At 38.9% G+C, this 23,258-nt stretch overlaps 1 protein-coding gene across 1 annotated transcript in view; it reads right to left on the reverse strand.

Moving 5' to 3' along the window:
* grin2da (glutamate receptor, ionotropic, N-methyl D-aspartate 2D, a) overlaps nt 1-23,258 on the reverse strand; it is a 238,477-nt gene that overhangs the window by 92,350 nt on the left and 122,869 nt on the right. Inside the window, 1 exon segment of the mRNA XM_025902353.1 lies at nt 16,915-17,055. Coding sequence (XP_025758138.1) covers nt 16,915-17,055 — 141 coding nt within the window.

Genomic DNA, 23,258 nt, shown 5'->3' on the forward strand with positions numbered 1-23,258 from the left:
TACAATAACAGGATTGTTTATTGTCCCCAAAATGTAGTCCTATCCATAATATTGTCTGACACCAGTCGAGGTATAAATAAGTTCAGCGATCAGCTGTTCTGTGATTTCAGCAAGAAAAAGTTAGTGACAACATGTCTTTGTTACTCTTTTCTTTCACTGTACAGAGTACACAACCTCTGTGTGGGTAACAAACCACAAGACAATACTGTGTATGAACAAACAGCTCATTCACTGCTGCTGCTCTGTGGCGCTCACTGACCGGAGCAGACACTGAAGGGGGTGGCCCTGCGGCGGAGGGACTGAAGGACGAGACCCCCAATCCCAGGACAGCACTGCAACTGTTTGCTCAAAAAGTCACTAGATTTATATCCACTAAAGGGGTAGGAGACATCATCAATTCTAATAACGACGTTTCCAAGCATGAAACAGTGAGGTGAGCTAAACACTCTTTGGAAGTGTAAATACTGAAACTGAAAACTCACCTGACCAAGTATTCAAATAGTCTGGTTCAGTCCCAGAAGCACAATAACCAAAGAACAAAGAACACCAAAAAAACCCCAAAGTGAACCTATTTTCTGCTGAAGAAAAAAATCTATAACAAATGTATCTGATGCACCAGATTATTGTAAAAAGACAAAGGCATTTACTTCTGAGAGACAAGCAAATTGGGTTTTGGGCAATGAAGAAACACAAAGGGAATGTGAATCGGTCTAATGAACAATGGGGAAAACACTGAAAGAAAAGCTCATATTGTTTAGAGAAAATGTAAGACAGGCAACTCTGAGGCCTGGAACAAGGATGTGCTTTTATTTTTTAATGTACACCTAGTAGGCATCTGTGCTTATTATGTGTGTATTGTTTTCAGAGTACCAGGGCCATAAATTAAAAACAGCTTACCTACAGCAAATAAAAAAGAAAAAAAAAATCCTTGAAAGTTCACAAAAAAGCCCCTAAAACTCAAGTACAGACAATAAGCCCACTTTTAAAACACTGTGCTAATTTCTACAATTTCTAACAACATTGTGTATTTACTGTTGTTGTGTTATTCTTTATCTGTATTTTAGAGAGATGTTGGTTAAATGAAGATGGAGTCCCTCGGGAAGACGAGCCAGCATGTGTTTTGAAGGCTTGTCACATAATTGGTCAGACGATGAGGAGAGAACAGAATAACATTAGAGCCACCATTACTCCAGGCAGAACCATTAACAAACCCTTCGTATAATTACGCAGTAAATTCGACCCTCCGCTTTAAAATCCCCTAAGCACCCTTTACCAAACTCATTCTCAGCTTGCCCTCTCATTGGTTATTCCATGTCACTAAATTATTCCGACTGCCGCGGACACGAGTCATGTAACTCCAACTCGACTCTCGGGGACACACTTCATGTATGTTTAAGAAGAGAGTCAGAACATGACAGGTCAGTGCTGACAGCGAGAGAGAGAGAGAGACGCCACGGAGGAGGACAGAGGGAAGAGGAGAAGGACAGATATCATGACCTGAGGCCAAGTCAGTCTACTTGATATTCAAAAGTCAAAAGCAAGTTTCAGGTTTTGTGTCAGTTCTTCAAAGCAGATATTTTGCACTAACACTCAAAAATGGGCAGGTAAGAAGCAACAACACACAGAGAAAGGCAACCACAGGCTCAGAAGAGCAGAAAGCTATGCAGGGGCAAAATATGTTGAAGAGAGTTAAAGGCTGAAATGCTGGAGATCCTTTTACTCTCCTCTCATGCTTTCACAGCAGCCCTGTTAAGTATGGCAGATTTGATGGACTGAATGCAAGCTCAGACCCACACTCTTGGTGCTGTCATAAGGAAATATAAAAAACTTTTCAGTAAAGGTAGACATGGCATCCATCCATCAATTTTCCAAACTGCTTATCCAATTCAAGCTCGCAGGAGGGCTGGAGCTTATCCCAGCTGTCGTAGGGCGTAAGGCAAGGAACATCCTGGACAGGTTGGCAGTCTATCACAGGGCTACAGTAGACGCTGAATGTTTGAACAAAAAGACACCTCTAAATATTAATGTACTTCTACTATCCCAAAATATCAGTATAAGCTCCACGGTATGGTTTGGAAAGAAGTCAGACATTGTTTTAGAGATTCCTGGGATAAAAAAGTAGACGTCTGTTGAATTTGTTTTAAGGTATTAAATTTTGCTGTTCTGTTAGATGCCAATACTGCATAGAGATGTGTATAAGATATACACTGGAACTGGTGCATTGACGTATTGGCTGGGGCAATACTGGATGCCTAGACACCATCATTCATAAATCATGTTCTGAGTCGTTTTGATTTCACTCACTGGTTAAGTTTAAATACAAAAAACGTGCTTTGTTGGGTTTACGAAAATCACCGCCCTGTACAAAAATTTAAGACACCAGCGGCACTGACAAACTGGTATAATCAGGTAAAAGATTGCGCTGCAGTGTGGTGAGATATGGCCATCTGAACAGGGTGTAAAATAGAGGAAAAGCAGGATTATTAGTCTAGGCGCAGTTACTTGTCCATGAAAAGGCAAATGGTAATTGCTTGTCTGTGACTCCAACCTCCAGTTACTTTCTGTCTCACCACAGACAGCCCACACTACCTGCTCTTGTAGTTTAAGAGCGAAAAAGGTTGTCTCATTAACTTGTAACTGGCATGTTTCCTTAACAGATGCCGGGATAGTTCCAAATTCAGATAATTTAAACTCTTTTTGTTCCCAACAAACCGTCTTGTTTTTGATGACAGAGAAGGACAAATATACAACCTTTGCAGCTATCTATGAACTTTGTTGTATTACCAGCTGATAGTAAAAGCACACAGACCTGTTACTGGCAGAGACAGTTTATTAAATAAGCCAGTGAGTCAGAAATAATACTGGAACTCCTGCATAAAGAGGAAAATGAGTTAGAACCCAAGGAAACCAGTAACAGGTGGCTCTGCATCAGTAAGAGCAAAAACTAAACAAAGCAGATTAATGACTGAAGAAAAAAGGGAAAATACAAAACACTAGTACATGTAATGAATTTAAAGCAATAGTTCAGAGCTAAAACACAATTTAAAAATGGCTAAAACAAGACAGCTGCAGGAAATACCTGTTAAAAATGAATAAAAAGAAAAACAATTGTTATCCAGAGTCCATCTTTCCACATGAGCACTCAGAGAGCACAACTACCCCCGAGGGGCAAGGGCTATGCTAAAGTGTTGATGTTTTATGATGCTTTCATAATAACATGCTGATGTCAGCCTGTTTTTTATTACAATATGATGACATCGACGTTTGTTATAGATAATTTATGCTGATGTTAGCATTGGTAGTATAGGGATCCCCAATAAAGGCATCAGCATTGTTTTCATAGATCATTTGTGCTGATGTCAGTGTTGGTAATACTGAAATCTGCTGTTTTTGTGTCATTGTGAAGACATATGATGATGTATAGAAAACAAAATGTTATAACGAGATTAAAGAAAGAAAGTGTTTGAGTCCCAAAGTGACTAATAGGTTGCTTTAAAGTTTGTTGATCCAATGGAAATTAAACCTTTTTCTAATTTGTGTGACCCTGACCTTTGACCTTGAAGCATTACAGCTTCTAGAAGCGATTTTAGCCAATTAAGCTTCAACCATATGAGTAAAGATAATCAAATAGACCATTTTAATAAGTAAAGTTGAGATTTTAATATGTATTCATGCAGGGTGTGATTTTGCAACACTGTGACATTATATGGCAAAAATTAAAACACCACCATCTGTGGATGGATGGATGGATGGATGGATGGAGTCACACTGAGCTCTCCATGCCCGTTCTATAATATGATATTTTACTCGATACATTTTTTTGAAATTTTTTCCAAGGTCAACTCTGATCTTTGGCACTAACATTGAAAGTCAAACTCGAATCCTTAGCAAACCCAGGTACACATGTCCCCCAAGGCCTAGTTTATCCTTGTCAAGTTTAAAGACAATCCATAAAAACTGTTGATAAGTTATTACTGATTTTCTCATCCTGACTTTGACCTGATTTTCATCAAAATTCAACCAGCTCAAGCTGTTATTGGTTTCTACCATCACACAAAATTTGAACATGATATCTTGAAAAATGTGGATGAAAGACTGCTAACTAACAGATGAACAAACGATATGGACTTCATGCTGAAGATGACTTCATCTTAATACCAGGCATAGGCAACCAAACAGAGAGCTGGGCTATAACACCAGGATCAGATTGTAACAGAAAGAAACTCCCTAAACATGGTTTATAAGTTCCATTTTCCACATACCTGCAACCAGAATGAGAAACAACACCAAGAGAAACTGAACAATGGATTCCAGGTGTTCCTTAATATCAAGCTCTGAATGGAGAGCTAGAGGAAGAATCAAGGTTAATGCTGTGTTCTAAAGCACTACTCGGGCGAGGAACATATTTCTGAGAATTCCCCAGCACAGGACCAAAATAGTCCATTTAAGATGAATTTGCACTGAGGCAAATACACCGTGTTATTTGATGTCTGATGTCTAGAAGAGTTCAAGGTCGCATGTTCACATTTAAACAGTTGTTAGTGATTTTTATTTGGGTTTAAACTGGTCCACCTTTTCTCAGATGTATTCTGGGCCAGTTCTGACTCTCTCCCGGTAACCTTCAGATTGAAGCATTTTTAGTGACAATTTCAGATTGATTGATACTGATTGATACGGTAGGTATATATGTTAACCTATCAATATAAAGGAAAGAAATAGAGAGAAGGAGAGAACTACAAGCGTTAAGAAAGCGCAACAGGAAAGAAAACCAACAGAGAGGTAAAGGTGGAAAGGTGTCTCATCCAATAATTAAAACAAAGAAAGTGAATATATGTGTGAGCCAGAAGAGCGAACGAGAGGGAGCCAAAATCGAGACCAGGAAACTCGACAGATGGGAAGGTGACAAGTCGACATGTTGATGAGCAACAAGAGAAGGTGTGAAAAAGAGGGAAGGAAAGGCAGGGAATGGCAGATGAGAAAAGTCCCGATATTCCTCCATTACAGTTCCTGTCTTTCATTGCAATTGTTCTTTATTGAGAGGCATAAAGGTTGCAAAATCATATGATAGCACAAGCAATAAAGTCACGTTTTACCAGTTTGATCGGATTAAATGTGTGTAGATTTCATCCTCAACATAAACTGTGCAAACAAGTGCCATCTCACATTACTAATTAGGATTTTATTTGAAAGTAACTTTGGCCTCCAGCTCCCAGAGATCTCATCTGATTAAATTTCTTGTTTAAGTTGAGTCACTGTGAGTCACCGGTAAATCTGACAGCAACCTACATGTTTGTCACCTCTATTTTTAGATTTATTTACACTGTTTACACTTCATAAATGCCACTGTTAGCTATTGGGACTGTAGGTTTAAGTGTTAAATGAACATATAATGTAGTTTTAACTGAAAAGGACACTAAAATGCTTTGGTTAATGTGATCAGAAGCTCACCTGCTGTGTGATGGCATGATCAGAAATTAACTGAGAAGAATTAATGGGTGTTGGAAATCTCAAAGGACAAACTGATGTCGTTGCTGAAATCTTGCAGAAGTCAGGGTTGAGAGTTTAGACAGGTTTTCCGGTTATCCTGAAAGATTGTGGTTAATCAAGCTCACGTGGAGTGGTTATTAAAGAGTGAGATGGACAGCGAGCATGCGGTATGACACTCCTCCGCTCCAGATGAGCAGTCAGTCCCCCTGAGGGTTCGAGGTGACTGGATAAGCTTCAGTCTGACTCTTCCTCCTCCGCTGTCTCCGTTTACTCCCACCACTTTTGGCACCATCTTCTTCCTGCTCTCCTGTTTGTATTTCACATTGCCTTATTTCTTCCTCAAGCTCTTTTTTCCAGCTTCCTTCCCTGCTTCAAGTTTTCCCTTCTCAGCCTTTTTTTTTTTTATCTACAACTTCTTTCCTATTCTGACCTTCCTCTTCGGCTCCATCTCATTAAGTTTTTACATTAAGCTTTATCATTTGAGTGAGAAACAATACACTATATTGCAATTAACGGCAGCTACTAATAACACAGTACCCATTTTCTTCCATCCCTTCTGCCTTCTTGCCTGCATGTTATGGCCTACATTCTGCTTGTCTGTGTTTCTAAATTTAAGCTAATGCTTCGATTTAGTGAAAATTACAATATGCAATTTAAAAAACACAAATAGAACTGTCAAATGGAAAAGATGTGCTCCTTTACAGTGATTTTTCTTATTAGACAGAACACATCCTGGCTGTCCTATTCTGGTCCTCCCGACTCACTGTCTCCCTTCTGTCCGATCCTCCTCTACACAACGCAACCCCCCCCTTCAGTCCACACTTGTGCATTTTACTTATTCCGTTACAATGCACTGCATGTCTCAGCTGTCTGAAGGCATTAAATCCTTTTTAAGCCAATCCTTCCTACTTTCCCTGCATGTCAGATGAATGAAGTGGCTCTAATCATTCTGCTCAGAATGACTGGCTTTTACCTGGATTCACCTGGGTGAGTTTTTAAAAAGCCAGGAGTTAGCTTTTTCCCCCTCATTAGCCTGGTAAAAGGATTCTGACTATTGGAAAAGGTGAAGTGACAGTTTTAAATTTAGGCCTTTATAAAGTGAGGTTTAGGCTAATTCATTGGTATTCAGTTGCTGAGCAGGTGGCAATGTACTGCTTCGGGTACAGGTAAGACAGGGGACAGAGCTAGGCTATCATCACAGATGGAGTTGAGGATTCTCTAAGGGCACGTCTGAGCAAGTCATTTGAAAATTTACAACTGTAAAATAGCTGATATGTGCCATCCACCCTTGTAATGACTGTTAAGTAAAAGTACCCAAAGCAAAATAGCCCCTGTGAGGATTATGATATTTTAGTATTACTCATGCATTAATATAAAAGCAGCATTTAGCTTTTGTAATTGATGAAGATACAGTAGACCTACTGTATATCAGGTTTGGTCTGTACAAAAACCAAAAAACCCCTCCAAGACTGCAGTTCTGCTTCGTCTAACCAATAAGCAAACTCTCTAAATTAGAAAAAATGAAAAGCCCCAAATATACAGTGTACAGTTATTACATGAAAAGGAATTTTCGTGCAATAATACTTCTATATAGTCTCAACCTAAGATCTCCAAGTAATTCATTCAATACATGTATGCTGTTATGGCCACCTGCTTAACATTGTGCTCTGACCCATTGACTCCACAAGGTCCCCAAAGGTGTGCTGCGATATCTGCCACCAAGATGTTAGTAACAGATCCTTTAAGTCCCATAAGTTGCGAAGTGGGGGCTTCATGGATTAAAACTGTTTGTCCAGCACATCCCACAGATGCTTGATTGGATTGAGATTTGAGGAATTTGTGAACCAAGACAACACCTCAAATTCACTGTTGTGCTCTTCAATCCATTTGTGAACCATTCATTTTCTGTGGCAGTGCGCATTATCCTGTTGCAAGAGGCCACAACCATCAGGGAACACCATGAGAGGGTATATAGGCTCTGCAACCATGCTTAGGAAGGTGCTACGTGTCAAGGTAACACAACGTGGGAGGCAGGACCCAAGGTTTCCCAGCAGTACACTGCCTCTGCCAACTTGACCTCTTCCCATAGTGCATCCTAGTGTAAAGTGTTCCCCAGGTAGGCGACGCACATGTGCAGCTATCCGCATTGCTCTGTGGTCCAGGTTTGAAATTCATTGTTGTTGCAACCATTGTTGGTGCTTTTAACAGTGGACAATGGTGAGCGTGGGCACCCTGACTGTTCTGCAGCTTTGCAGCCCCATATACAAAAAATTCCAATGCGCTGTGTACTCTGTCACCTGCAGAATTAGCATTACATTGTTCAGCTTTTCAGCTTTCTTAAAGCTTAAATCCTTGCACTTACCAATTTCAGTGTTATTTACTTCACCTGTCAGTACTCATAAGGTTATGTTTGATCAGTGTATATCTGGTTAAATAGCTCAGTACGTCTGTCTGATAAAAATAGTAGATTGAAAAGAAGCCTCTATCCTTTGAAGATTTGAAACTGTTGAAATAAAGATTGCAACTTCATACTTCAGTAAAGCATTCAGACCACTGTAACTGTCACTTACGGTACCGTTTACAGCACTAAGTACAGTAATGTTTAAGCGCTGCACTGTTTGTAAATTGATTAACAAACCCATAGCCTGCAGGTGTGTTTTCTCTGTGTCTTTAAAACAGACAGCAGTAGAAGACTGTACAATGGTCAGGCGCTAAGACACACAGCTGCTGAGACTGAGCAAAGAGAGGGGAGCAGAGGATGCTTGCATCACTTTACTTCACCTCCTTTTGACACACCTTGAGGGCTCTGGGACTCACAGTAGACTTCTATTTGCAGACTTCTCATCTGCTTTTGATACAATTCAGCCAAATATTCTAACTCAACAAGTGTTGAGTGTTTTTAGTCTTTATTATTCAGCAAGAACTGCAGAAGCCAGCATGCAAACAGGACGCAGTCATCATTAGTCCACTTAATACTGATGTAGATAAACATGGGCCAGTGGTGGAGGAATTTGTCAAAGGAGTGACCAACCACACCTACACAAAAACACTGAGAAAACCAAGGACATGGTAATCAAGTTCAAAAAGTCATCGCACCCTCGATTGAAGACCAATATGAAGTGTAGATATACTGAATTGGTGGAACATTTTAAAATAAATACCCTGGAATGGTCATTGATAATAATTTGATTCCAATGTGGAGGCAGTTGTCAAGAAGAGCCATCACTGCCTGTACTTATTGAGCAAGTTGCACTTTTTCAATGAAGATAGAGAAATGATGACTCTATTGCTTGTTTTGGAAATGTTAGAACCAAAGATAGCACAACAAAGCCGTGAGGGCAGCCAAGAAGTAATAGGCCTCCCACAGAATCCACTACCTGTAATATGTGAGCTGCAGGTAGAAAGACCCGAGCGACTGAGGAGAGCCAGAGAGGCAGACCCACCCTGGCACAGAGGATTTGAACTGCTTCCTTCAGGCTGCAGATCCAGAACACCGTGAGTAAGGTGTGCAATTGTTAATCAGTTTATGTTATATCTGAACCCTACCTTCATGTGTTTTTTTATAACTGCAGGACTATGTCTCATGATTTTGTATGGTTTTTGGGGTTTTTTCTGAAGAAACCTTTAGTTTTACAGAAAGGTTTCTTGAGACCTTTCTGTAAAACTAATTTCCTACTCGGGACAATAAATCAATAAATAAATGAATGGAAACAATCTATACTACATTGTTTTCTTGGCATTTCACACATGACTTGTTCTCCCCATTGTGCAGTCTAAAGTTACTCATCACACTTTCTGTTTAATTGCATCTGCTTTGTCAGTATCTTCTAAAATTTTACCATTTCAATAGATTAAAAATAATAATAATAATAAAAACATTGTTAAAGGGGGTATCAGGCTGAACAATTGTGTAACTTCCCACTGTTAGTAGGGAATGCTGCAGTCCAGCCAAACACTAGCTCAGCAGGATCCTGGCTGGCGTCCATACTCACAAAGGTAGATGTGATCTAAAACACTAGTTTGCAATCCTCAGAGGTAGCTTTTTCAAAAAATTGTACCTTTTGTCAAAATTATCACAAGACAAAAAACTAAAAATGTAGAATTTCTTGGCTGTTGATGCAGTTTTTCCTCAGGAATGTGTGAAGTCAGTGATGTAAGACGTCATCATGCTGATGAAATCAACAATTTACCCACAAACACGTCTCGACTTGATCATTTTGGATGTTGCAGAAGTGATGAGTGAAGGGTGCACCTGACTGGAAAACTGCATGCTTATACAGGAGTAATCACAAGATACCCATAAGCTAATAGATACCTTTCTTTATCTTCCAGTTTGTCTTGACGGGGATTCTAATTTCCAAAATGAACATCATGCTGTATTAAATAAGACTTAAGAAACTTGGCTTGAAAACAAATTCAAAAGCAACATTTTAACTTGGGTCAAAAGTCAAGTGATAAGTAGGGTAATTTTCTCTATACTTTCATACAGACTAACTTTTTTTGCAACAGGTAGGGTCAACGTGCGCTGAAAGACTGCACAGGGTTAACATTTCAGACAGTCTTTCATAGTCTTTGGTATCAAGTAAACTGAATCTTTTGGCCCGTAGCGTTGACAGAAATGTCACAAACCACTTTACCAGGAAAGTCCACTTTGCTGTCATTTATCTGAATGCTCTGTATGTACCCCTAATGGATTACACCACTGTAGTGCAATGACTCTCCAGATAAAACTTTTAAAGTAGAATTTGTGCTGGTGGTTTGAGAATAAAATGGCATTTTATTTACCCACTGTGATAAACTGTAACCTTTGGAATCCTTTGTAGCTGAATAAATTCAAGCTGCTGAAAAACAAATCTTTTGACATTGTTAATACTGTTTATCACAAATGCGTATCTTTGAATAAAGGCTAAAGTCTTGCTTGTCACGGCATGTTTTGAAACGTACTTTATTTCAACTTTTTTTTAAAGTTTTGTATTCCAGTGAGCTTACAGCACTGACTTGTTTTGAATGTCATTGTTATGGCTCGATCGGTTGTGCTCTATGCGTTCGCATTCTGCACTGCTGTTGTTTGCAATCTGATGGCTGGAAGCTGCAAAATGATTTCCAAGCAGACAGCCAAATCACCATCATCATCGTCGTTATCGCTGCCTTTGTCTGCTGTCATCTACATCTTCAATTTACTCTCTCTCTTCCCTCATCCATCCTTCCTCTCGACTCTCTTCCAGCTCTGCCTGCCAAACTTCCATCTCACGCATTCCCTCCTTTTCTTCTGTCTCCACATCCTGATATTTGTGGGGCAAAGTCTGTCTACACAAGCAGCTGGTTGTTCACTGAATTTTTAACTTTTTTTTTTGGTGAACACAGCTCTGTAGCAATAGTTGCGTATTATGTGTTTTACTCACTTGTCAGAAACACAAAGAGTAGAAAGACTGACTAATGGAGATTGTTCCGAAGCAAAACGGCTCCAAAACATCCTTTTTCCCCATCTGACTTTTCATAGAATGAGAGTTGGCTGAACGCAGCAGCCACACAGAAGAAATGAATGCATGGAGTGGTAATCTGGCATACCAGGCATTTTCCCAGTGAGCTGACGCACTTTTGGGCCAATAGGCTGGCTTTAAGGGCCCCTGTGCAGCGGTCGTACAAACACTGACAGCAGCCCATTCGATCATTTTCATTACAGACACTGGATTGACCAATCAAATCTCTTAATGCAACTGGCCCCTCCCCTACCTTGGCTGTGCAGATCCATTAATAAACCCAAAGCTAAGGGTTCCTTCTCTATAAATGCATAGATAGCATGAATTTTACCCGTTAAAGCCTGAACCATGAAATAACCACCAGGAAATTCAAATTTCTTTAATAGTGGACAATTACAAAATCAAAACTGTTTTTTTTAAATTTGCATATATGAATTTTAATTTGTTTTATATTTCTCACATCTGTCATTTGTTGCAATTTATTGTTTAAAAATTTATTGAGCAATTTATTTAGAAGAAAACTCAGAAAAACTGTATCAAATATGATATACGAGGCATTAAGGGGTTAAAAAGGTACAAGCACTGTAACACTACTTTGCAGCTTTAAAAACCAAAAAAACCAAAAAACAAGCATCGCACGAGAGCCATTTTCAGAAAGCTCTTCACAACAGATGACACGATCAGTCATGAAGGAGCATTTATTCCCATAATAGCTTGGTTTCTGTGAGCTCTGAATCAAAACACCGATAAAAACTGAATATAAAACAAATTCATATCATTTCAAGGTCAAACATTCTCCACTCATCAGCTTTTAGGCTATTCACTGCTTCCACCCTGGTGAATGTAATCTGGGTTTTTTGAAAAATCTGTGTTTTTGCACTGTTTGTGACAAGGTTGGAAAATTCAACAGTGGAAATATTACACCAATAAAAACAACTCATATTTATGGTATCAACTGCCACACCATGTCTGTAGTTTAAAAAGCATGTAGCTTTATTATTTGTTCCTCTGGCACAGAGCATGACACAGCGGTAGTGTTAACGGTGCTGAGCAAAACATATTTATGTTTGGAGTTGTTTTAGTCTGAAAAAGATTCAAAGTGAAGAAAGAAATGAAGCTGGTTTTAATGGAGGTTTATTTTGAATTTTATAACCTTGAAGGCCGAGTACAGCCGTCATCCTCACTGTAGAAGCATGATTGGACTTTTGTTTATTTAAATACTTTATGCTCTTTGCTCAGAAGAGCCTCATAGTTTGGTTTGAGGAGGTGATCATGAGCATTTTTCTTTGCCAACTGTTTTGTGCGCAGAGGCAATAATAGGAAATAATTGCAAACTGAGCAAACAGCTTTTATTTATTTATTTAGTTGTTTATTTTTAGTTGTTTAAGTGGAGGATTTTAACTGTAAGCACATGAATTTAATCTAGATTAAATAGTCAAACAGTCTATTTGATGTCTTACCGTGCTTTGCTCGGGTCATTTGACAGCTTTCACTGTGTAACATATTTATTTGGATTCTTTTTCTTTCTCCCAAACCAATCTTTCAGTTTACAACTGGCAAAGAAATTTAATCTGTAAATCTGTGGGCACTGCTCATCTCTGACAGCACAGTTTATTAACCATCAGTAAAGATTTACACATAGATTTTTTTGCCCCTTCTCCAATGTCTCTTGTATAGCTTGGTATATAAAGTAGGTTTAACTGCAGCTTAGCTAAACTGTATTGAATTGCATTGGATTTCATCAGCTCTAACTTCTAAAATGACAAGTCGGGCTTTCAAGATTTCCAATGGGGTTTTCATATATTACTATTAATTCAGAAGCATTAAGTGTTCCCAAGTTGTTTGCATGTGAATAAGGCCACACAGCAGCTAAAAACAGGTTGAGTTTTATTTCGCAGCACCACTTCAGTCAGAGCAGAGATATTTTTGGAAAGGTGTATATCTCCCCGGAGAGAAAAACCCTTCATGTGTTACAGGTGTCGTTCATGCAGCTGTAGCGAGGACTATCACTGCCACTCGATGAGAGTCCCATGAGCCTCTGCGCCCGTCAGCGTGACAGACAGCCCTGCTGCTGATGGAGAGCGAGATTCTGAAGGGCATGAAATGTTTTGCCGAGTTTAAAATGAACCTGCTCACTTCATTAAAGAGTGCAGGCAGGCAACCTGCGGTAACCATCCATCTGCAGTTGAACTTCTCATCTGTGCAGGCAAGATTTCCCCGACATTGTCATCAATCTGTCATATACATACAAACTACAAACTGCTTTTTCTTTCTTGTAGTTAAGTGTTGTAATTTAGACTTATTGTTGAGTGTCTCCTTAAACCTGCCTTATTTCACTGGGTTAATGTGGCAGAATGGTTTTGTTTTGTTCACTTGTCAGTTCATTTTCTTGCTCAAGGAGCACAAGCCTTACAAAGTTCTGTTCTACCACCTGGTCTGATAATAGCTCAAATGTGCAGTTACAAATATTAAAATAAACAGAATGTGGGCTGGGGTTAATACCCCCCTTGACACCCTTTACTCAATACTAAACTGCAAGCTCTATGAAAATTAGCCAACACGGAAGTGTTAAAACTGTCATTCCTCCAGTGGCCACTAGTGGTTGGGGACAAAGGTGGGTTGTTTTCTGTAAATGTCCATGAAAAAATGCTGAACTTTACAGGAGAAATAAACAGCATGGTACAAAGATAATGTTGGTCTATGTTTTCTCAAAGTTCACTCTTTGAGAAAACTTTTTTTGATAACACAATTTACCTGTACATAGACTTAAGCCATGCATTATTGAGGGCTTAACTGTTTTTCATGACAGGTGGATGCTGGTGCCATCTGCTAGGCTTCTCCAGCTATTTTGAGTTGTTGAACTGGAGCCTATCCAGTGTTTCTGGTTTCTTTTAAAACATTACCTGACAAATGTGACTTCCTGTGCAGTTAACAGTATAAGTATTGCAACCAAGATGCCATCACGGAGGTATTTTTGCTCAGTGCACCTGCAGTAAACTAACACGTATTAATTGATGACTTAGTAATGCACCCATTAAAGTCATTATTGGGGACAAAACCCAAGATGCCTGCTGCCATGATGCTAATTCAAAGCTCAAACACCTGCAAATGTTTGTGACTGCATCTTTTGCAGTTTTATGGCATTGAGGGAAAAAAAGTATCCTCAGACAGTCCGACATTACAAAAAAATTACAAACTATCCAAAAATGAACTTTGGAGTATTCAATACCAGCAACATTTTGCTGTGACAGAGGTACGAGATATGAGAAACAGCTGGTGATGAAGACACGGCCACAACTCATTTAGTATTCTCACTCAATACTTAAACAATATTAGTACATTATTTTTGTACTCATGACTACACAAACTGCTTTCCATGCATATATTCTACTCTTCTTGATTAGCATAAAACTTTAATGCACTCTGGGGACTTTGGCTTGGCAGACAGCATACTAACACCATCCATCCACCCATTCATCCATCCACAGACAATACTGGATTCCAAGCGTACAAGAGTATATGAACCTTGAGGGGAAATGTTCAAAATTTGTTTAAAAACCAATAGCCGATGGAACAAATGACTTTCTTTTGGTATTACAAAGATGGAACCATCTGGAACTCCATGTTGTAAAAGATGATAAGGGTCAAAATGATGGTCTGTGCCCTTGAAAGATGGAGGTCTTTAAAGTGTTACAGTTAATTGTGAATGCGGTACAATAGAACTGCAGACAATTAGCAAACATACAGTAGCAGTAGGTACCAGACGGCTTCTGTAACTCTGACAGCTGAGAGTAAAACCCAACTACACTAAACAGTTCCCAGAGGGAACTGTGCCAAAGAGCAGGTGCAGTCAATCAAGCATGTAGTTAAAAGTTGGACTTCTGCTATTTTATTTCTTTGCTTCACATATTTAAAGTCTCCCTGATTGTGAAGGGCAAACTGTCCTAAATGCAAATGTTAAATTTGGTTATAACCAGTTTGTCCACTCATCCATTGCACCTAATGTCAGTATATTCACAGTCAAACTAGAAATGCAGCCACTTGTGTGGCACAGGGTACAATGACACGCCTCACTCTCCTCAGAAAATATACCAAACAGACATCAATATGGCGGCCTATGTAAGCTGAAAGCATTCCTCTTTCTCCATCTGACATGTAAATATTACTGCTGCCCTGCATCTGCTGCCTGAGATCCATCAGCATCCACCATCACACTCAAATTTTATTTGTAACATATTTGCAGAGTGATAAACCAAACTCTCTATAACTACCAAACTAACTCTACTCTGCTGCTGTAATGAACCAATTCAAATGCAAGTCATCTGACTGAACGTAAGGAACTTGAGTCTGAGTCATTAATGAAAAGTAAAGATTTTTCACTAAACACTGGAGAAAATATATTAGGTTTTAATCTGCATATAACAGCCCTTTAAAAGCATCTGAAAAGTTTTTCAGTATTTTAATATCTTTATTAAAATACGATCGGGCGATCGTGGCTCAAGAGTTGGGAGTTCGCCTTGTAATCGGAAGGTTGCCGGTTCGAGCCCCAGCTTGGACAGTCTCGGTCGTTGTGTCCTTGGGCAAGACACTTCACCCGTTGCCTACTGGTGGTGGTCAGAGGGCCCGGTGGCGCCAGTGTCCGGCAGCCTCGCCTCTGTCAGTGCGCCCCAGGGTGGCTGTGGCTACAACGTAGCTTGCCATCACCAGTGTGTGAATGTGTGCGTGAATGGGTGAATGACTGGATATGTAAAGCGCTTTGGGGTCCTTAGGGACTAGTAAGGCGCTATATAAATACAGGCCATTTACCATTTACCATATTAACTGGTGTTTTAAGCACCAAGCAGCAGTTTCAACATCAGCAGTGCACAACTCAAAATGCTCCCTACAAATCTATCAATTATTTTCTTACATTAGTGAAGCTCTCACATATTTAAGTTTTGTCTTGAAACAAACAGTTTGTTTTAAATAAACAACTGCATCAATTCAGTCATATAGAATAAAGGAGCACTAATGGACTAAGACTGAGAACGATGTTGCAGAAATAGACTAAATCAGTCAACTATTTGCGCGTCCCTTCATTATGTTATTTAATGGTCATTGCAAAGGAAAAAGAATGTTTGCTTGACAGCATGATTGCAATGCACTCCGATCAGTCACTGAACTAAAAGAACTAATAGGTGCTGCTAAAAGAAACTTTGACTCTTTGGGGCATGGGTAAATGATCCATGGGGGTGATGTTTGGCACTGTGACAGTGTCAGCAAGTCCTTTGGGTCCTGTGGGTTGCAGGCCGGGGGCCTCTGTGGATCAGTCTTATTTCGGCGGGTCCTGATCGGTTTAGGTTCTTGGGAGTTTGGAGGTTGGCTAAATGCCTCGGGTTCTTCGTGGTGTTCCCTGAGCTATTTCTCAGTGGCTCTGGTAGTGTGACAGTGCACATTGTCCTGCTGGGGGAGGCTGCTGGCACCAGTGTCAGTGAGTAGTCTTTGGAATGGATGTCCTTGAGCTCTAACAAACAATTGGGCATCTTATGTGTCAAAGTAGTATGAATGCCAGGGCCAAAGATTTCCCAGCAGCATATTGCATTGTAATGACATGATCAATATTATTCACTTCACTTGTCAGTGTTTTTAATGTTGTGGTTGATTGTCTCTGTAAAGCTTTAGCATTAACAAATGCAGAATGAAACCAGCAGTGAAAACATGGATTTTCTATGTGGAGTTTATCCATCTGTAAAATGTTGCTATAAAAACAAAGCAGTTTTCAGGCCAGAATGACTCAGCTCTCTGGGTTTGCTTTGAATGAGGACATTTGATTAAAACTGTTGGCAACTATTTGCCTTTCCATGCCGTTGCACTGTTTGCTTGTTCACTCTGATGCCAGTCACATTAGATTCTCACATACAGCAAACTTCAGAGTCACCCTTTGTCCCTCCCGCTCCCTGTCACTTACTTGATTCTGTCTGGCACTCGATGGGTCTGGTTGCCGTCGCTCTGACAGTTGCCAGCGTACTGCGCTCGGCTGGTGGCTCCCTGGTCCTTCCGCAGAGCCATTGCCCCATGGGTGAGGACAGAAACACCTTTGGCAATACGCCTGTAGGATTAGAAAGAGAACAACATGAGACAGAGAGACTGGATTCTCTTTAAAAGATCTTTTCTTATCTGATGGGGTCCCGGGAAATGCACAGATACTGGAGAGGACAGAGACTTAAGCTTGAAAAACTACTTAAATGTATATGAAAACCTGAAATAATGAATGTGAATTCACAAAATAAATGACTCCTCCATTAGGTAAGCTAATGTACAGTTTGTTCAGTATTGTGGGAAACAGAGTTTTGCTGTCCCGACTGCTGATTTGACCGTTGAATATTCAGTTCAGGTTGTCTCTAGATGATTAGCCTCCCTGATGACCCATTGTAATCCCACTGGACCAATATGACCGAGTAGATTTATTTGATCATTTATTTACTTATTTACTTTCTCCACCCTATATTGGGTACAAATACTACTCATGCCAAAAAAGTTTTAGTTTTTTAGTCTTTTGCAGACTAATTGAATTACATTGGATTCCATAACGCATTTATCAGGTAGACATGAGAAAATATATACCTTCCAACCTAATAAAGAACTCTTTATTTAAATTTCAACTTCTAGAATCCTTTTGTACATGTTCAAACAAGGGGTGCTGGTTGTTTCCTATTTAAATACACTGAAATAGAAAAAAATATAAGTCTGTTTGATGGTCTCAGAAAACTATCACAGACTAATTTGCGAGAGTTTCTTTGAATCCAAGGACTGAGTTCATTCATGATGTGAAGGGAATTTTCATCCTTGGCAAAGGAATGTAGCCTTTTAGTGCCCTTGTTTAGCACTGCAGTTCTGTTTTTGGTGTCTGAAGTGTCTAACCTACATCTAGTGGAAATCTTTCTACTCCTACATAGCTTGAATTCCAGTAGAATCACAGGGATCATAACTTTATTGAGGTAAGTAGTGTTATAAAGGCTACCTTATAAATGTGTTTGGATGTCACTCTGGACATTGTAAGTCAGTTTGTAGCCAAGCAGCTGATGAATGTCCCAGTGACAGTGAGGCATAATAAAACAGCTGATAACAAGCGATCCAAGCACAACTTCAATAAAAAAAAAAAACTGAATATCCAGTTTCTAAATTTATTTGTGTGTCAAGTATTCTCAGTTTGAGTAAATAAATATTAGCAGACTCGTTCTTTGTCTAAGGAAAATTTAATAATAGATCAGACTTTGATCAGCTGGAAGCTTCCCTGCAGCAAAAGGCACAGCTTTTAATGTGGCTGTAAAGTCAACACTGATTTGTAACTTGCATTAACAAACAAACAAAAAATAAACCAACAGCCACGTCTTACATTGTATCATGCAGAATGCTGTTATCTATTATGGAAAATCCCCAAAAGTTGATGAAGACTACTTCAGAGTGAACAAGTCACTTAAAGAGTGATGGAATGTTTCTCCTACTGAAAATGTTACAGCCAAATGAACAGAATCAACTTTTTGGGATTTCCTTACCTGGATGATTGAGCATGCATCAACATATTATGTAAAATAAACTTTTAAGACCAACAGTACATCTTGCTCTAGTCTTGATGACCAGGCCTTCTACCAGTTGAGCACGAGATGCCAATGCTGCCAACTTCATAAAGCATTTCAGTGGAGTTTCCATAATTCTGCAAATTACCACTTCAAAAAAGCTGGTGAGGCAGGACATGAATCGAGGAAGGAACTATTGAAGAGTTCAAAAGTTCAAATCCAGTCTCTGCATTAATTTCAACTGCCATGACGATCGCCCTCCTCACACTCCTGCTGTCTTCAGCACAGGTAGCAAAGTGTGTGTGTGTGTGTGTGTGTGTGTGTGTGTGTGTGGTGTGTGTGTGTGTGTGTGTGTGTGTGTGTGTGTGTGTGTGTGTGTGTGTGTGTGTGTGTGTGTGTTACACTGAAAGGAATTTGTCTGGTGCATGTTTTGTTCAACTGGTTATTAACACACTTTTTTAAGGGAAGGAAAAATGATGACACACTGATGCATTTTAACTTTTCTCTTGTGTGCTGAATAAGTTAAAGCTTGAAATTGTTAAATGAAATATGACTCAAGACCTGTGTATTCAATGAGATGGGACTTATTCAAATCACACTCTGGATACAACAAAAAAGGAAAAAAAAAAAAAAGATTCATTTTAGAAATTCTTCCAAGTGCATCACATCAATAGACCTCAAAGTTGTTCACCAGTTAAATATGTTTAAGAAGTTTAAGAAGTTCTAACTTTCTATTATTATGCAATTTAAAAAATTGCAATTTAAAAAAAACTGCATAATAATAGAAATAATAAATTGCATTAAAAACGTGTTTTTCCTCAAGACAGGGTCAGATTTTTGATATGTGGTTATTATTGATGTTTTAGGTCAGGTCTTCATTTTACTTTCCACATCCTGACGTTCCCTTGACCCTGTGATGCCAGTTTTGTCATCAGATGTTAAGACTTAGGGTCTCGGCCTGCTAATTTTTTATATGACCACAGAAACTTGCCAACATAGACTTTACATCACAATGAACTGATTATGCATGCACCTGAGGAGGAAGATTTCAAGCACAGTTCAAACAAGTATAAGAGGAGTGACTACTCAACAGTCTCCAGCTTTATGAGTCTCTAACAGAGAGTCATGGCTTTAGACCTTTCAGGGCTAACACACTCATGGGGGTAAAGAATGTAGGCTTTAATAATCACCCACTGGTCTGTTAAATACCATAAACTATTTCTCATGTATGATACATATTTCAGAATTAAAAAATTTTTATGCTTTGAACCAGGGCCAGTTTTTGTCCATGTGCCCACTGCAATCATTTAGTTCTCTGTGACATGTGGAATATACATTAATTTATGTATTTTAAAACAATACATCTTCTTTGAGGCCAGCAGAGTTTGCAGTGGTTAACACCATCACCTCACAGCAGCTGGGGCCTTTCTGGGTGGAGTTGTCCCACTGACTGGGTGGATTCTCTCCTCGTAGTCTGGCTTTCTTTCACAATCCAAAAAATGTCAAGTTAACTAGTGATTGGTGGCCTTGAATGATTGTCTCTCGGTGTTAGCCCTGTAATGGACTGGTGACCTGTCTAGTCACTGCCTGTTGCCCATTGCTATATGATAGGCTTCAGCTCCCTGCGACCCTGAATTGGAAGGATGGATGACCTCTAAAGTGTCCGGCTCTTGATTTCTGTGAAACAGGTTGCTGTGATGAGCTAATGTAATGTAATATGAAGAAATGTGTTATCAAGGACAGTTCACAGAATTTACAAGTTCAGTATCAGCACAATAGCCACAAATCCTTCTGTGACTCACCCTTTGAAGGGGACCCTTCACAGGGCCAGTGGCCGCTCTCTCTCTGTACTTCACAGCCTCTTAGTACTTTTATGATATTCATAAGTTGTTTGTCAGTGCTGATATAATAAATTCCTTTGTGACTAATACAGAATGACAGTGCAGTTGGTCTTCTGCTCACATCCCAGTCATTAGGATTTTTACTTCCTCCATTTGTGCATTTCTGTCATCTCTTTTTTTGGGTTTAAATTTTCTAAATTTTGCAGCAATGTCAACCATATCATAGCTACAGTGACAGCACTTTTTGTGGCCATGAATCACATGGTGAATGATTTGCAGAGTTGTACAATGATAACATTTTATTGTTGACTGAGTTATCAAATTATACTTTTGGTGTTTAGAAAGGCTCTTCGAAATATCCATCACAAGCAGCAGCAGAAGTGTGGAAAACACTCAAAAGTATCAATCGTATAAACACCGATGTAGTGACGGGGTTATTTTTCAGATTCATTCCATATACAACTGCAGAATTTCGTGCATCCAACTCTGCATCCAATAATTGCAACATGGCAACAGTGTAAACAATCAGCTCCAGGCTTCAATCACTAATCACTGAGCGGAAAACATGATGATTGCTCACTCCATCCAGGTAGAAACCTTACACCAGATATCAAGGAAGATGAGCTTCATTTAGTATGGGGCTGTTTTAAATGTTTAATTTTAAAAATCCATTTATACAATACAGATATAGTATGCACAAGAGTATATATATATATATATATGAGTATGAGTGTGCCATATGTATATGAGTAAAGTGCAAGAAATGACTTTGATTTAATGCACTTGTCTTTTCGACTCTGTTGTAACTGTAGTGCAATATGTGCGGTAACTAGCTGAAATGAAATTACATACATCCGTTCTACATTGTAATGTTTATATCTGAGGATGGATTAATGGGATTTAGACAGTCAGAATAGCCAGTCCGTGTACATCTTATAATGTATGTAGCCTCGTTCTTGGGATGCAGCATCTGTTTCAGTCTGAAGTCTGCCACTGGAAGTGGTGAAAGTGAGCCGCTCACTTGGGCTTTCCTTCTAGTCTGGGCGTACATTTCACAAGCACAGTGACACGATACATTGAAAAACTGACTGAAAGGCTAGAAAGGGATCCTGGATTTCACAGGAGCCAAGATGACTGGTAGACAGTGAAGGTAGAAAGATGGCGAGTGAAGTGAACATTTTCCAGGTGATATATGGAATCACATAGAAGGCTGTGTCGTCATTTTGTGTAAAATGTTTTGCTTCCACAATCTCTTTAACCTTGTTTGGATTTATGTTGCAACTAAATTTTATATTTGCATAATTGAACTATATAAAGAGTTAGAACCACCACACATTTCACATTATGAGGTGCGGCAGACATGAGTTTAAAGGTAATAAAGAAAAATCAATGGAGAATTGTATCTTTCACCTGGATACACTCGGTCAATTTATTTCGATTAGATTGGATGTAAATTTTATGATCCCAGTCAAGAGATCAGGTCATTCTTACAGAGAGTGCATCATGAACATGCAGGTGGTTGTACAATGGAACTGTGTACCCCTCTGCAAAAGTGTGCTTTTCAGGGATGAAGAGAAGAATATTTATCTTCTCATGTATTTTTTAATCGTAAGGTTTTCTCCATCTCCAAGACTCCAAGACCCCGACCAGCAAAACTCAATGAATTCTCAATTCAGCAGAGAGAAAAGAAACTACAAAATTGATAATGCATGAAGTTTCAGCACTAGAAACAGTCTGCTGAAACACAACATCTACTTTATATAGAATCACAAAATGAGGTAAAAATCTTTAGCTACAGATTCCTAATTAAGGAAAATAAATTTTTTTAGCAAGGATCAGCAGTACAGTAGCAGAAATAAGTGATGTGCTTTAACGTTTGAGCAACTTTGTCATTTTACTCAAGGATTTACTGTTTTGGGGATTTTCACATATGAGCTGCTTGGTGATACCAAAAATGAAGGTTTTTCACAGAGTATAGACATTAATGCTGTTAGAATAGGACGTGCTTAAAAAGAGAGAGAAAAAAGAATTTAAGTGAGTGATGTTTTTAAAACAGTAAATTGACAAAAAGCTGAACATCAATAAAATCATGTTTTGTTTTGTTTTTTGATTCAGTTTGTTCATTTGGGTTTGTTTGTATTGAAAAGAGTTTATACAGAGCTAGTATTGTATAATGTTAGCACTGATAATAAATCTGAGCTAAATATTCACTTACTTGTTGCACTGCAACACGTAAAGAGCGTCAAACTGAGCAGACCATAAATTTAAAAGTTTTACTACAAATATAAAAACATAGATCCAGGTAAATATCCATAAGCTGAAATAAAAGCCTTTTCAGGTCATTGAAAAGATGTATAGAAAAAAAAGGCATTTTTTGAAAGTCAAAATTTGTTTGAAAGGACATCTCATCCTCGTCAACACTCCTCATATAATCATTCTTGTAAACCAGCATTACTTGTCCATCAACTAATGGACAGCCCTAATAGGATAGGGACAATAGGTTTGGACTGAGGCTTAATATTAATCTGTGTATCTGTAGTCAGTGTTGATTTGGTGTGAAATTATCACAACCATTTCACACCAAATTAAAACATCTATTAAATTTCACTTTTAAACCAGATTTAATTCAATTTTAGTCTCAGTATTTTTTTTACCATTTAGATGTCTTTCAGATAAACAGAAGAGTAAACATGACTCTATGACTGAAGTTAGGTAAAATTCAGGTCTCTGTGAAAGCCTTAACATATTACTTTCCATCTTTAACTTTCCAGACATAATACGATGTCTTTCTCTTTTTCCTTTCTTCAAAGACAATGACTGGCCAATCAGATCAAGCCCGCAAAAAAAAGTGCGTGGATGTCTGGTGTTCGGTGTGTAGTGGGTATGACAGATCT

The sequence above is a fragment of the Oreochromis niloticus genome, linkage group LG22, assembly GCF_001858045.2.
Source record: "Oreochromis niloticus isolate F11D_XX linkage group LG22, O_niloticus_UMD_NMBU, whole genome shotgun sequence".
In the NCBI taxonomy this organism is placed as follows: Eukaryota; Metazoa; Chordata; class Actinopteri; order Cichliformes; family Cichlidae; genus Oreochromis; species Oreochromis niloticus.